The sequence below is a fragment of the Agaricus bisporus genome, assembly GCF_000300575.1.
Source record: "Agaricus bisporus var. bisporus H97 unplaced genomic scaffold AGABI2scaffold_5, whole genome shotgun sequence".
Taxonomy (NCBI): Eukaryota; Fungi; Basidiomycota; class Agaricomycetes; order Agaricales; family Agaricaceae; genus Agaricus; species Agaricus bisporus.
Genome location: NW_006267368.1, coordinates 2,292,201 through 2,308,828, shown reverse-complemented (window position 1 = coordinate 2,308,828; position 16,628 = coordinate 2,292,201). Strand labels below are relative to the sequence as shown.

Genomic DNA, 16,628 nt, shown 5'->3' with positions numbered 1-16,628 from the left:
TGGTTGTGGACACTTTTATGGTTTGTTTGGTGCTGTTGACATTTTTATGATCAATTTACTTTTGTTTACTTACTTCTTACTCCACTCTTCTTTTCTCATGTCAAATGTATAATTAGTCTACTTTCTCATACGTACTTCTTTTCACATGTCAGTATATAAATAAGTTACCTAGGGTAGTTGGTCTGTGCGCCGTAGTCTAGGTATATAAAGTAGGTAGAAACTTGTAGAAGACTCCGTCGAGTTCTCTTAGGTTCACGCCTAATATAACTTTTGTCACTTTCCTCTATAGTTCTTAAGTTCAGGTGTGACCTGTGACATCTCAGTCACAGTCGCCCTAACAGTAGAACTCGACTACTCCGGGGATCGCACAGCACAGTGCCCTCCCCATCCTTTACTCTCTTATCGCCCTCTACTCTCTGCGCGCCATCGCGGCCGCCACACACATAGCCGGTCCCTAGGCTTAAGGGGTGATCGGGTACAGTCACAACGTACCCCGTTGAGACTAAGGCGTGTCACGTGCCTTAGTTAAACACGAGACGTTCACCACGTGAGGTGCTTTTTATATACTTGTATTTTCTTCCCGTATCAACCTTGTGCTGCGGCTGCATTGTCAGCTGGTACACGCAGAGGAGTGAGAGACCCACCTTAGGTGACTCTCTAGATTAGCGTGGGAATCCGTTCCCGTACATACCTCTCATCTTAGTCTATCCCTTCGGTCAAGCGACCATTCTTGAATACAAAACCTTTTCTATCTTCGTGTACACATCCAAGTGAAGCAGGCTATTGGCTTCATTGGATTGGTGGATACGCATCAGGTGACAGGAAAAGACCTCCCTCACCTTCTTCAAAATTTCTCATCGACTACCGCCCGGAACATTCCGAGTACCTTCCTCTGAATCTGAGGAAGAAGAAGAATCCGCCTCGGAATCCCAATCCGAGGAATCCGAACCAGAACAACGACAACCGTCCGTATCCCCCCTACCCCTATATCAACCACCTCCCCCCGAATACCACGAGCCAGACATGGCCAATCCCCAAGACATAATCAATCAGCTGAACGCTCAGCATACTCTCATCACCCAACTGCAGCAGCAACTCGCCCAGCTGCAGAACAACCCGCAACCGGGTCCACCAGGCCCACAAGGTCCACCAGGGGACGATGGAGAAACCCCCATCGTCCAAGTAGTAGCGCCACCAATCGATGTGGCAAGACCAAAGATATTCTCAGGAGACGGAAAGGAGCTGAGTGGCTTCATAACGGCGTGCAAAATTTATCTAAGTTTAAAAATGGTAGGAAGACTACAAGGGGATCAGATGACGTGGATACTATCGTATGTACAAGGAGGAGCGGCGGAGTCTTGGAAGGAGAACATCATGGAGATGATTGAAAACGGCGAACAAGAAGCTCCAGCCCACACGGAGGAGCTTTTTGATAGTTTGCGGAACAATTTCGGAGATGCGGATGAGGAGAGTACGGCAGTAGGAAAGTTGAGGTTGATTGAGCAAGGAAGTAAAAGTGCGGAGGAGCATGTGCAGGAGTTCAAGCGAATCGCTCGGGATAGTGGATATGAGGGACGAGCCCTCATCGAAGAATTCAAAAGAAGTTTGTCTGGAAGGATCAGGAAGGCGTTGATGGAATCAGAGAACCCACCAACTACCATCAGGAGTTGGTACAAGAGGAGCATGAAGTTGGATAGGCAGTGGAGACAGGCGAAGGCGGAGGAAGACTACTATCGGCGGGGGCAAGCGAAGCCCCAAATACGAACCCATACCCCAAACAACACTTTCGTGAGGCCTCAGCCTCAACGTCGAGATCCCAACGCGATGGATGTCGACACCGCAGCAGGGCCCAGTCGAGGTCCTATCAAATGTTACAAGTGTGGGAAATTGGGGCATATGGCCAAGAACTGCTGGAGCAAGGCTCCGGCTCGAGATGTGCGAACGTTAGATGTGGACGAGCAGCGGGACTATTGGAAGAGGATGTTCGAGGAAGAGCAGAAGAATTTAAAAGAGTAAAGGAAGCCAAGTCTCCTCGTTGGACTTCCTACAACAAATTCAATGTACTATGTAACGAAATCAATGTTTGTGACACTGTACAAGAGGAGAATTTCCTCGTAAGGACAATTCGGCCTTTAAGGGAAATTAAGCTGAACGTGGGAGTAGAGAAGTTGGACACACATGATGGAGTAGGAGTACAGGCGTTGTTGGATAGTGGAGCAACGGGGATGTTTATGGATAAGACGTTCGCGGACGAAGAAGGGTTCAAGTTGGAACCTTTAGAAAGACCAATCCCGGTCAAAAACGTTGATGGAACAATCAATGCATCTGGGGCAGTAACTCACCGAGTAGTGGCAAACGTGTACTACAAAGGACATAAAGAAAGAGTACATTTCGAGATATGCGGCCTAGGAAAAAATAAGGTCATATTAGGAATGCCTTGGTTACAGATGCACAATCCGGAAATTGATTGGGAGAAAGGAGAGGTAAAGATGACCAGGTGCCCAGACGGGTGTGGGTACAAAGATAAAGGAAAAGCAAAAGAAAAACAAGAAGAAATACGAATGATGGAGGAACCAAAGAAATCCACAAGGCAGTTGATGAAAGAAGCACGAGAGGAAGAAAAGAGGGAAAAGCCTGACATGTCACACAAGCAATATGCAGGTTGGAAATTAGTTTCCTTCCCAAAGAAATCAAATTGGGGAACGGTGTTGCAGTATAGATGCGAGGAGTGTGGAACCCAAACGTCGGAACATTTGCTGAGCAAACACAAATGCCCAGCAATGGAGGAAATAGCCTTAGACGAGTTTGGAATGCCATATGAAGGAAGTGATGACGAAGAGGAAGGACCAACTATGGCCAAGATAGAAGCGTATGAAGAGGAGCAAAAAGAAATCAGAGATGAGGAAGAAAGATACGAACGGGTGAACAAGGCAGTAGGGAGATTCACCACTCCCAGGAACATCATCGAAGGAATCGCACTAGGAGTCGAGGCGGCATTCGCCAGGGAATTGGCACGTAACAGGCGTGCTAATGGTGGAGCTGAGGGGTTGGCACAACAACCCAAAGAGAAAGCTGAGGGGTGGGCGCAATCACCCGGTGACGTGGCTGACCGATTAAATGGGGAAAAGGCAGAACGTCTAGAAGAAGATAACAGCAAGACAGCCACCGCGGGACAAGCGGGGGCTGGACAGGTACGTCCTAAACGAATAAGCGCCCAAAGGAAAAATAGAAGTAGAGAGGAAGAAGGACAACTAGAGATGTGGGTAAGAGGAATGACAGAAGAGATGCCGGAAGAAGAAGAAATTCGAAGCATAGACTCAGTAGAGCAAGTGGTACCAAGACGGTTCCACAAGTTCCTTAAAGTATTCAAACAAAAGGAATCAGAAAGAATGCCTACTAGGAAACCATGGGATCATGCTATCGAATTAAAGGAAGATTTCAAACCCAAGAAAGGGAAAATATACCCCTTATCGCCAAACGAAAGAGAAGAAGTCCAAGCATTCATCAAGGACCAACTCCGAAAGGGGTATATTAGGCCTTCGAAATCTCCCCAAACCTCACCGGTATTTTTTGTGCCGAAGAAAGATGGAAAGAAGCGGATGGTACAGGACTATCGATTTTTGAATGATTGGACAATTAAGAACAATTATCCTTTACCTTTAATTTCTGAACTTATAGACACTATGGGTAGTAAACGATTATTCTCTAAGATAGATTTACGATGGGGTTATAATAACATTAGGATAAAAGAAGGAGATGAGTGGAAGGCAGCTTTTACTACTTTCATGGGGGCCTTTGAACCCACTGTTATGTTTTTTGGACTTACAAATTCGCCTGCTACTTTTCAGACTATGATGAACGAACTTTTTAGGGACTTAGTAAATACTGGAAAAGTGGCTGTATTCATTGACGATATTTTGATAGGAACAGACGACGAAGAAGAACATGATAAGGTGGTGGAAGAAGTGTTGCAGAGGTTGATGGACAATGACTTATTTGCAAAACCAGAAAAATGTGAATGGAAACGAAGTGAGATGGGGTTTTTGGGATGTATAATAGGGAGAAACGGAATCAAGATGGAGGAAAGGAAAGTGAAAGACGTAGTAGAGTGGCCGACTCCAAAATGCGTTAAAGATGTACAAAAATTCTTGGGACTGGCAAATTACTATCGACGGTTCATTGAAAAATTCGCCAGTATTGCAAAACCATTACACGCATTGACTAAAAAAGACAAGAAATGGAGTTGGGGAGATGAAGAAGAGGAGGCCTTTGGTACGCTAAAAGCAAGATTCACATCACACCCAATCCTAGTAGCCCCAGAATTGGATAAAGAGCTAAAGGTGGAATCTGATGCATCGGCTTATGCCACGGGCGGAGAGTTAGCAATGAAATGTGAAGACGGAAAGTGGAGACCAGTAGCATACATCTCCAAATCAATGACGGAGACGGAACGAAACTACGACATTCACGATAGGGAGATGCTGGGGATTATGCGGTGTTTAGAAGAATGGAGACATTTCCTGGAAGGGGCGAAACATAAGTTCGAAATTTGGACAGATCATCGCAATCTAGAATACTTCGCGAAAGCCCAACAACTAAATCGACGACAGGCCAGATGGGCCTTATATCTATCTAGATTTAATTTCGAATTAAAGTTCCGTCCAGGAAAAACAATGGGGAAGGCAGACGCTTTGAGCAGAAGACCTGATTTCGAACAAGGAACAAAGGATGATAACAAAGATCAAACCTTGTTAAAACCAGAATACTTTGCAATTCGAGCAATGGAAGAAGGTCATATGTTAATCAATGCCGAGGAAGAAGGAATATTAGAGGAAATCAGAAAATCTGAAGCAAGAGAAGATGATGTGGTAAAAGCGGTAGAAGAAATGAAGCGAGCAAAGGTGAAGTCATTGAGGGGAGACGAGTGGAAGTTAGAGGAGGGATTAGTACTGAAGGAAGGAAAAGTCTATGTGCCAAAAGATGAGACGTTAAGGACCAAGATCATTCGACTACATCACGATACTCCCATTGCTGGACACGGAGGACAATGGAAGACAGTAGAAATGGTAACACGCAATTACTGGTGGCCAGGCGTCACTAAGCAAGTCCAGAAGTACGTAGAGGGATGCGACCAATGTCAACGAAACAAGAATCGACCAACACCGCCGGCAGGAAAATTAATGCCGAACCCTATTCCCACCAAACCATGGGCCGACGTATCCGTCGACTTCATAGTAAAATTACCAGAGTCACAGGGAATGGACTCAATTCTGGTAGTGTGTGATCGATTCAGTAAAATGGCTCACTTCATCCCAACTACGGAAACGACATCAGCGCTAGGACTAGCTAAGCTGTTCAGGGATCACGTATGGAAGTTGCATGGATTACCAGAAACGGTGATCTCAGATAGGGGACCGCAATTTGCTGCAGACTTTACAAAGGAGTTGAATAAAATGTTGGGAATCGACACTAGGTTATCTACGGCGTTTCACCCACAGACGGATGGCCAAACCGAACGAACCAATCAAGAACTAGAGCAATACCTCCGATCATTTGTTGATCACAGACAAACTGATTGGCCTGATTGGCTAGCAACGGCAGAGTTTTCCTATAACAATAAAGAACAATCATCAACAAAGGAAACTCCATTTATGGTCAACGTGGGAAGACACCCAAGAACTGGTTTCGATCTCCGACGACAAGGCAATCATCCAGCGGCAGTAGATTTTGCGGACCGCATGAAACTTCAACACGAGGAAACTCAAGCGGCCCTAAAAAAGGCACAAGACGACATGCGGAGGTATGCGGATAGAAGCAGAGGAGAAGCGGTAAAATACAAAGTAGGAGATAAAGTTCTATTGGCTACCCGGGACCTTCAGATCCAGGGACGACCTACCCGAAAACTTACGGAGAAGTTCATCGGACCATACACCATCAAGAAGATCATTTCCCCCAACGCAGTGGAAATAGATCTTCCCCGATCTATTCGGATTCATCCAGTGGTTAACGTCAGCCGAATAGTACTTTACCGAGAACAAGTGGAAGGACAAGGAAGTAAACCGACACCAGCCGTAGAAATAGAAGGAGAACAGGAGTGGGAAGTGGAGAAGATCCTTAACGCCAAATGGCTCCGCGGAAAGAAGCGGTACTTAGTTCGATGGAAAGGGTATACGGCAGAAGCAGACTCGTGGGAACCCGAAGAGAACTTGGCTAACGCTAAAGAATTGATTACTGAATTCCACCAACTCTATGGGGAACTCAATAGGATAAATCACGTATTACGTGACACAGGTTTCCAAGAAAGGGAACTACCTAATCGATTCACAGCCAAGACTTTATTCGGATGGGATGACAAACAGTTTGATGCCGAATATCTTAAGAAGTTAGAACGTAATTGGCGAACGTGGAGGTCTTGAAGGGTCATCTCCGGAGGAGCCGACTTTAAGGAGGGGGTACTGTTAGAACCTTGCCAGAATGTCACGGCGTCACGCTGTCACATCTGTCACATATTTTATTATGTAATAATTTCCCTCTGCTGCTACAGTTCGACGGAGGCTAAACTATCGGTATACTGCTAAAATGGCGCAAGCTACAGACTTACCAATTGAACTTATCGATTTAATCTTATCTTTCTTGCCTCCGAACCATGCGGAGCAAGTACAATGGAGAAGGGCGGCGGCGGCTATAGGAAGAGAGGCAAGACCGGTAGGTTGGAACCTATCGGATCATCGGTGCAGACGGTGTGGGAGGGTATGCTTAGCAATGTGGGACTATGAGGAGCAGAAGGCGTGGGTGATACAGAGATGGGGATACTGGGGGCCACGACAATGGGCAATAGCCGGATTCTTTGTGCTATGTCCATGTGATGCGATGTTAGGTAACTACTTTGGGACATATTGGTTTGTGTGAGTAGATTACCGGTTTAGGAGTTGTTTGTGCTTGTGGACACTTTTATGGTTTGTTTGGTGCTGTTGACGTTTTTATGATCAATTTACCTTTGTTTACTTACTTCTTACTCCACTCTTCTTTTCTCATGTCAAATGTATAATTAGTCTATTTTCTCATACGTACTTCTTTTCACATGTCAGTATATAAATAAGTCACCTAGGGTAGTTGGTCTGTGCGCCGTAGTCTAGGTATATAAAGTAGGTAGAAACTTGTAGAAGACTCCGTCGAGTTCTCTTAGGTTCACGCCTAATATTACTTTTGTCACTATACTCTTTAGTTCTTGAGTTTAGGTGTGACCTGTGACATCACAAGTCACAGTCGCCCTAACAGCCGCTTGAGTTTCCTCGTGTTGAAGTTTCATGCGGTCCGCAAAATCTACTGCCGCTGGATGGTTGCCTTGTCGTCGGAGATCGAAACCAGTTCTTGGGTGTCTTCCCACGTTGACCATAAATGGAGTTTCCTTTGTTGACGATTGTTCTTTATTGTTATAGGAAAACTCCGCTGTTGCTAACCAATCGGGCCAATCAGTTTGTCTATGATCGACAAATGATCGGAGATATTGTTCTAGTTCTTCATTGGTTCGCTCGGTTTGGCCATCCGTTTGTGGGTGAAACGCCGTAGATAACCTAGTATCAATTCCCAACATTTTATTCAATTCCTTTGTAAAGTCTGCAGCAAATTGCGGTCCCCTGTCTGAGATCACCGTTTCTGGTAACCCGTGCAACTTCCATACATGATCCCTGAACAGTTTGGCTAGTCCTAGCGCTGATGTTGTTTCCGTAGTTGGGATAAAGTGAGCCATTTTACTGAATCGATCACACACCACCAAAATTGAGTCCATTCCCTGTGATTCTGGTAATTTTACTATGAAGTCGACGGATACGTCGGCCCATGGTTTGGTGGGAATAGGGTTCGGCATTAATTTTCCTGCCGGCGGGGTTGGTCGATTCTTGTTTCGTTGGCATTGATCGCATCCTTCTACGTACTTCTGGACTTGCTTAGTGACGCCTGGCCACCAGTAATTGCGCGTCACCATTTCTACTGTCTTCCATTGTCCTCCGTGTCCAGCAATGGGGGTATCGTGATGTAGTCGGATGATTTTAGTCCTCAACGTTTCGTCTTTCGGCACATAGACTTTTCCTTCTTTCAGTACCAATCCTTCTTCCAGCTTCCACTCGTCTCCCCTTAGCGACTTTACTTTTGCTCGCTTCATCTCTTCCACCGCTTTCACTACATCGTCTTCTTTTGCTTCTGATTTTCGGATTTCCTCTAATATTTCCTCTTCCTCCGCATTGATTAACATATGACCTTCTTCCATTGCTCGGATTGCGAAATACTCTGGTTTCAACAGGGTTTGATCCTTGTTATCGTCCTTTGTTCCTTGTTCAAAGTCAGGTCTTCTGCTCAATGCGTCTGCCTTCCCCATTGTCTTTCCTGGGCGGAATTTTAATTCGAAATTGAATCTAGATAGATATAAGGCCCATCTGGCTTGTCGTCGATTTAGTTGTTGAGCTTTCGCGAAGTATTCTAGATTACGATGATCTGTCCAAATTTCGAACTTATGTTTCGCCCCTTCCAGGAAGTGTCTCCATTCTTCTAAACACCGCATAATCCCCAGCATCTCCCTATCGTGAATGTCGTAGTTTCGTTCCGTCTCTGTCATTGATTTAGAGATATATGCTACCGGCCTCCACTTTCCGTCTTCACATTTCATTGCCAACTCTCCACCCGTGGCGTAAGCCGATGCATCAGATTCCACCTTTAGCTCTTTATCCAATTCTGGGGCTACTAGGATTGGATGTGACGTGAATCTTGCTTTTAGCGTACCAAAGGCCTCCTCTTCTTCATCTCCCCAACACCATTTCTTGTCCTTTTTAGTTAATGCGTGTAATGGTTTTGCAATACTGGCGAATTTTTCAATGAACCGTCGATAGTAATTTGCCAGTCCCAAGAATTTTTGTACATCTTTAACGCATTTTGGGGTCGGCCATTCTACTACGTCTTTCACTTTCCTTTCCTCCATCTTGATTCCGTTTCTCCCTATTATACATCCCAAAAACCCCATTTCGCTTCGTTTCCATTCGCATTTTTCTGGTTTTGCAAATAGATCATTGTCCATCAACCTCTGCAACACTTCTTCCACCACCTTATCGTGCTCTTCTTCATCGTCTGTTCCTATCAAGATATCGTCAATGAATACAGCTACTTTTCCTGTATTTACTAAGTCCCTAAAAAGTTCGTTCATCATAGTCTGAAAAGTAGCAGGCGAATTTGTAAGTCCAAAAAACATAACAGTGGGTTCAAAGGCACCCATGAAAGTAGTAAAGGCTGCCTTCCACTCGTCTCCTTCTTTTATCCTAATGTTATTATAACCCCAACGTAAATCTATCTTAGAGAATAATCGTTTACTACCCATAGTGTCTATAAGTTCAGAAATTAAAGGTAAAGGATAATTGTTCTTAATTGTCCAATCATTCAAAAATCGATAGTCCTGTACCATCCGCTTCTTTCCATCCTTCTTCGGCACAAAAAATACCGGTGAGGTTTGGGGAGATTTCGAAGGCCTAATATATCCCTTTCGGAGTTGGTCCTTGATGAATGCTTGGACTTCTTCTCTTTCGTTTGGCGACAAGGGGTATATTTTTCCTTTCTTGGGTTTGAAATCCTCCTTTAATTCGATAGCATGATCCCATGGTTTCCTAGTAGGCATTCTCTCTGATTCCTTTTGTTTGAATACTTTAAGGAACTTGTGGAACCGTCTTGGTACTACTTGCTCTACTGAGTCTATGCTTCGAATTTCTTCTTCTTCCGGCATCTCTTCTGTCATTCCTCTTACCCACATCTCTAGTTGTCCTTCTTCTTCTCTACTCCTATTTTTCCTTTGGGCGCTTATTCGTTTAGGACGTACCTGTCCAGCCCCCGCTTGTCCCGCAGTGGCTGTCTTGCTGTTGTCTTCTTCTAGACGTTCTGCCTTTTCCCCATTTAATCGGTCAGCCACATCACCGGGTGATTGCGCCCACCCCTCAGCTTTCTCTTTGGATTGTTGCGCCAATCCCTCAGCTCCACTATTAGCACGTCTATTATGTGCCAATTCCCTGGCAAATGCCGCTTCGACTCCCAATGCGATCCCCTCGATGATGTTTTTGGGAGTGTTGAATCTCCCTATTGCTTTGTTTACTCGCTCGTATCTTTCTTCCTCATCTCGGATTTCTTCCTGCTCTTCTTCGTATGCTTCTATCTTGGCCATGGTTGGTCCTTCCTCTTCGTCATCACTTCCTTCGTATGGCATCCCAAACTCGTCTAAGGCAATTTCCTCTTTTGCTGGGCATTTGTGTTTGCTCAGCAAATGTTCCGACGTTTGAATACCACACTCCTCGCATCTATACTGCAATACTGTTCCCCAACTTGATTTCTTCGGGAAGGAAACTAATTTCCAACCTGCATATTGTTTGTGCGACATGTCAGGTTTTTCCCTTTTCTCTTCCTCTCGTGCTTCCTTCATCAACTGCCTAGTTGATTTCCTTGGTTCTTCTACCCTTCGTATTTCTTCCTGTTTTTCTTTGGTTTTTCCTTTGTCTTTGTACCCACACCCGTCTGGGCACCTGGTCATCTTTACCTCTCCTTTCTCCCAATCGATTTCCGGATTATGCATCTGCAACCAAGGCATTCCTAATATGACCTTATTCTTTCCTAGGCCACATATTTCGAAGTGTACTCTTTCTTTATGCCCTTTGTAGTACACGTTTGCAGCAACTCGGTGTGTCACTGCTCCAGATGCGTTGATTGTCCCATCAACATTCTTGACCGGGATTGGTCTTTCTAAAGGTTCCAGCTTGAACCCTTCTTCCTCTGCAAACACCTTGTCCATGAACATCCCCGTTGCTCCACTATCCAATAACGCCTGTACTCCCACTCCATCATGTGTGTCCAACTTCTCTACCCCCACATTCAGCTTAATTTCCCTTAAAGGTCGTATTGTCCTTACAAGGAAACTCTCCTCTTGTACAGTGTCCAAAACATTGATTTCGTTACATAGTACATCGAATTTGTTGTAGGAAGTCCAACGAGGAGACTTGGCTTCCTTTACTCTTTTAAATTCTTTTGCTCTTCCTCGAACATCCTCTTCCAATAGTCCCGCTGCTCGTCCACATCTAACGTTCGCACATCTCGAGCCGGAGCCTTGCTCCAGCAGTTCTTGGCCATATGCCCCAATTTTCCACACTTGTAACACTTGATAGGACCTCGACTGGGTCCTGCGGCAGTGTCGACATCCATCGCGTTGGGATCTCGACGTTGAGGCTGTGGCCTCACGAAAGTGTTGTTGGGGGTGTGGGTTCGTAGTTGGGGCTTCGCTTGCCCCCGCCGATAGTAGTCTTCTTCTGCCTTTGCCTGCCTCCACTGCCTATCCAGCTTCATGCTCCTCTCGTACCAACTCCTGATAGTAGTTGGTGGATTTTCCGCTTCCATCAGCGTTTTCCTAATTCTTCCTGACAAACTTCTCTTGAATTCTTCGATGAGGGCTCGTCCCTCATATCCGCTGTCTCGTGCTATCCTCTTAAATTCCTGTACATGCTCTTCCGCGCTCTTGCTTCCTTGCTCGATCAACCTCAACTTTCCTACTGCCGTACTCTCCTCATCCGCATCTCCGAAATTGTTCCGCAAACTATCAAAAAGCTCCTCCGTGTGGGCTGGAGCTTCTTGTTCGCCGTTTTCAATCATCTCCATGATGTTCTCCTTCCAAGACTCCGCTGCTCCTCCTTGTACATATGATAGTATCCACGTCATCTGATCCCCTTGTAGTCTTCCTACCATTTTTAAACTCAGATAAATTTTGCATGCCGTTATGAAGCCACTCAGCTCCTTTCCGTCTCCTGAGAATATCTTTGGTCTTGCCACATCGATTGGTGGCGCTACTACTTGGACGATGGGGGTTTCTCCGTCGTCCCCTGGTGGACCTTGTGGGCCTGGTGGACCCGGTTGCGGGTTGTTCTGCAGCTGGGCGAGTTGCTGCTGCAGTTGGGTGATGAGGGTGTGCTGAGCGTTCAGCTGATTGATTATATCTTGGGGGTTGGCCATGTCTGGCTCGTGGTATTCGGGGGGAGGTGGTTGATATAGGGGAAGGGGGGATACGGACGGTTGTCGTTGTTCTGGTTCGGATTCCTCAGATTGGAATTCCGAGGCGGATTCTTCTTCTTCCTCAGATTCAGAGGAAGGTACTCGGAATGTTCCGGGCGGTAATCGGTGAGAAATTTTGAAGAAGGTGAGGGAGGTCTTTTCCTGTCACCTGATACGTATCCACCAGTTCAATGAAGCCAATAGCCTGCTTCACTTGAACGTGTATACAAAAAGAAAAAGGTTTTTTATTTAAGAAATGCCGCACTGGCGAAGGGAACGACTACTGCCCTAGATAAAGCTATATACGAAGACGGATCTTCACGCTAATCTAGACACGCACTTAATGTGGCAATGTCACTCCTCTGCGTGTACCACTTGACAATGCAAGCGCAGCACAAGGTTTATACAAGAAGTTACAAATGAGGTAGTACAGGGATAGAAAATAACACCACACAGTATGGTAGGTCTCGTCTTATCGATGGTCTGTGTCAAACCACCGATGTCCACGGCGCACGTTGTGTTTATGCGCAGACACCCCTTAAGCCTAGGGACCGGCTATGTGTGTGGCGGCCGCGATGGCGCGCAGAGAGTAGAGAGCGAATAGAGAGTAAAAGATGGGGAGGGCACTGTGCTGTGCGATCCCCGGAGTAGTCGAGTTCTACTGTTAGGGCGACTGTGACTGAGATGTCACAGGTCACACCTGAACTTAAGAACTATAGAGGAAAGTGATAAAAGTTTATTAGGCGTGAACCTAAGAGAACTCGACGGAGTCTTCTACAAGTTTCTACCTACTTTATATACCTAGACTACGGCGCACAGACCAACTACCCTAGGTAACTTATTTATATACTGACATGTGAAAAGAAGTACGTATGAGAAAGTAGACTAATTATACATTTGACATGAGAAAAGAAGAGTGGAGTAAGAAGTAAGTAAACAAAAGTAAATTGATCATAAAAACGTCAACAGCACCAAACAAACCATAAAAGTGTCCACAAGCACAAACAACTCCTAAACCGGTAATCTACTCACACAAACCAATACGTCCCGAAGTAGTTACCTAACATCGCATCACATGGACATAGCACAAAGAATCCGGCTATTGCCCATTGCCGCGGCCCCCAGTATCCCCATCTCTGTATAACCCACGCCTTCTGCTCTTCCCTGTCCCACATCGCTAAGCATACCCTTCCACACCGTCTGCACCGATGATCCGATAGGTTCCAACCTACCGGTCTTGTCTCTCTTCCTATAGCCGCCGCCGCCCTTCTCCATTGTACTTGCTCCGCATGGTTCGGAGGCAAGAAAGATAAGATTAAATCGATAAGTTCAATTGGTAAGTCTGTAGCTTGCGCCATTTTAGCAGTATGCCGATAGTTTAGCCTCCGTCGAACTGTAGCAGCAGAGGGAAATTATTATGTAATAAAATATGTGACAGATGTGACAGCGTGACGCCGTGACATTCTGGCAAGGTTCTAACAAAATCGATAAGTTCAATTGGTAAGTCTGTAGCTTGCGCCATTTTAGCAGTATGCCGATAGTTTAGCCTCCGTCGAACTGTAGCAGCAGAGGGAAATTATTATGTAATAAAATATGTGACAGATGTGACAGCGTGACGCCGTGACATTCTGGCAAGGTTCTAACATTCTCGTTCTCTGACTCTGTGTCTACGGGGTTCCTAGTGTCTCTGTAACTCCTAAAGTCAACTGGTTGTCGTTTCTTCTGGTTCTTCCTGTTCTGGTTTCTCCTAGTAGATCTGGCTACTCGTTCGTAGTGTTCTTCGTCTAGACTGTCGTAGTCGTTTCTCTCTGTGCTCATACACTACTTCTCTGGTGCCCGTGTGGCTAAAATCCGTCTGGTGCCCGTATGGCTAAAAAATTTCGGTTCTACAGCAAGCATAAGCTGCACAGTACCCTTCCAAGGTACTTACTAGTTGCAAGGTGAGCTAGGGACGCTTTACCAAATGTTACGACCTTAAAGCGAATGCTCAGGTTGCAGCGAAGGCAAAGACTTGAGGGCGAGTAAGGGGAAAAGCAAGTTGGTAAAGCGTAGGGAAATACAGAGAGTATCTACGCTTATGTTAGGGCGACTGTGACTGAGATGTCACAGGTCACACCTGAACTTAAGAACTAAGGAGTAAGTGACAAAAGTTTTATTAGGCGTGAACCTAAGAGAACTCGACAGAGTCTTCTACAAGTTTCTACCTACTTTATATACCTGGACTACGGCGCACAGACCAACTACCCTAGGTAACTATTTATATACTGACATGAGAAGAGAAGCGACATATGAGAAATAAAACTAATTATACATTGACATGAGAAAGGAAGCATTTGACATGAGAAAAGAAGAGTGGAGTGAGTAAACAAAAGTAAATTGATCATAAAAACGTCGACAACACCAAACAAACCATAAAAGTGTCCACAAGTACAAACAACTCCTAAACCGGTATTCCACTCACACAAACCAACGCCTCCCGAAGTAATTTCCTAACATCGCATCGCAGGGGCATAGCACAAAGAATCCGGCTATTGCCCATTGCCGTGGTCCCCAGTATCCCCATCTCTGTATTACCCATGCTTTCTGTTCCCCATAGTCCCACATTGCTAAGCATACTCTCCCACACCGTCTGCACCGATGATCCGATAGGTTCCAACCTACCGGTCTTTCCTCTCTTCCTATAACCGCCGCCCTTCTCCTCCATTGTACTTGCTCCGCATGATTTGGAGGTAAGAAAGATAAGATAAGATCAACGAGTTCAATTGGTAGATCTGTAGCTTGCGCCATTTTAGCAGTATGCCGATAGTTTAGCCTCCGTCGAACTGTAGCAGCAGAGGGAAATTATTATGTAATAAAAAGTGTGACAGATGTGACAGCGTGACGCCGTGACATTCTGGCAAAGTTCTAACAGTACCCCCTCCTTAAAGTCGGCTCCTCCGGAGACGACCTTTCAAGATCTCCATGTTCGCCAATTTCGTTCCAACTTCTTAAGATATTCGGCATCAAACTGTTTGTCATCCCATCCGAATAAGGCTTTGGCTGTGAATCGATTAGGTAGTTCCCGTTCTTGGAAACCTGTGTCACGTAAAACGTGCTGTATCCTATTGAGTTCCCCATAGAGTTGGTGGAATTCAGTAATCAATTCTTTTGCGTTAGCCAAGTTCTCCTCGGGTTCCCACGAGTCTGCTTCTGCCGTATACCCTTTCCATCGAACTAAGTACCGCTTCTTTCCGCGGAGCCATTTGGCGTTAAGGATTTTCTCCACTTCCCACTCCTGTTCTCCTTCTATTTCTACAGCCGGTGCCGGTTTACTCCCTTGTCCTTCCACTTGTTCTCGGTACATTACTATTCGGCTGACATTAACCACCGGGTGGATCCGAATAGAGCGGGGAAGATCTAGTTCCACTGCGTTGGGGGAAATGATCTTCTTGATGGTGTATGGTCCGATGAACTTCTCCGTAAGTTTCCGGGTAGGTCGTCCCTGGATTTGAAGGTCCCGGGTAGCCAATAGAATTTTATCCCCTACTTTGTATTTCACCGCTTCTCCTCTGCCTCTATCCGCATACCTCCGCATATCGTCTTGTGCCTTTTTCAGGGCCGCTTGAGTTTCCTCGTGTTGAAGTTTCATGCGGTCCGCAAAATCTACTGCCGCTGGATGGTTGCCTTGTCGTCGAAGATCGAAACCAGTTCTTGGATGTCTTCCCACGTTGACCATAAATGGAGTTTCCTTTGTTGATGATTGTTCTTTATTGTTATAGGAAAACTCCGCCGTTGCTAACCAATCAGGCCAATCAGTTTGTCTATGATCGACAAATGATCGGAGATATTGTTCTAGTTCTTGATTGGTTCGCTCGGTTTGGCCATCAGTTTGTGGGTGGAACGCCGTAGATAACCTAGTATCAATTCCCAGCATTTTGTTCAACTCCTTTGTAAAGTCTGCAGCAAACTGCGGTCCCCTATCTGAGATCACCGTTTCTGGTAACCCATGCAACTTCCATACATGATCCCTGAACAGTTTAGCTAGTCCTAGGGCCGATGTTGTTTCCGTGGTTGGAATAAAATGAGCCATTTTGCTAAATCGATCGCACACCACTAAGATTGAATCCATTCCCTGAGATTCTGGCAGTTTCACTATGAAGTCGACAGATACGTCGGCCCATGGCTTAGTAGGAATAGGGTTTGGCATTAGTTTACCTGCCGGTGGTGTTGGTCGGTTTTTATTCCGTTGACATTGATCGCATCCCTCCACGTATTTTTGGACTTGTTTAGTGACGCCGGGCCACCAATAATTGCGCGTCACCATTTCCACTGTTTTCCATTGTCCTCCATGTCCGGCAATGGGGGTATCGTGATGTAGTCGAATGATTTTTGTCCTCAACGTCTCATCTTTCGGCACATAGACTTTCCCTTCCTTCAACACTAAACCTTCCTCCAGCTTCCACTCGTCTCCTCTCAACGACTTCACTTTCGCTCGTTTCATTTCTTCTACCGCTTTTACCACATCATCTTCCTTTGCTTCTGATTTTCGGATTTCATCTAATATTCCCTCTTCCTCCGCATTGATT

General features: G+C 45.6%; 2 protein-coding genes across 2 annotated transcripts; one reads left to right on the top strand and one right to left on the bottom strand.

The window, feature by feature from the left end:
• Nucleotides 1-1,632: 1,632 nt before the first annotated feature.
• Nucleotides 1,633-2,088, top strand: AGABI2DRAFT_205285 (hypothetical protein; the record flags this gene model as incomplete). Its single annotated transcript, XM_006461418.1, has 1 exon — nt 1,633-2,088. The coding sequence occupies one exon, from the start codon at nt 1,633-1,635 to the stop codon at nt 2,014-2,016; it is 384 nt and encodes a 127-aa protein (XP_006461481.1). The 3' UTR covers nt 2,017-2,088.
• Nucleotides 2,089-10,962: 8,874 nt separating this feature from the next.
• AGABI2DRAFT_205281 (hypothetical protein) lies at nt 10,963-11,415 on the bottom strand (the record flags this gene model as incomplete). The annotated part of the gene is made up of 1 exon (XM_006461417.1): nt 10,963-11,415. The coding sequence occupies one exon, from the start codon at nt 11,413-11,415 to the stop codon at nt 11,032-11,034; it is 384 nt and encodes a 127-aa protein (XP_006461480.1). The 3' UTR covers nt 10,963-11,031.
• Between the last annotated feature and the right edge of the window lie 5,213 nt (nt 11,416-16,628).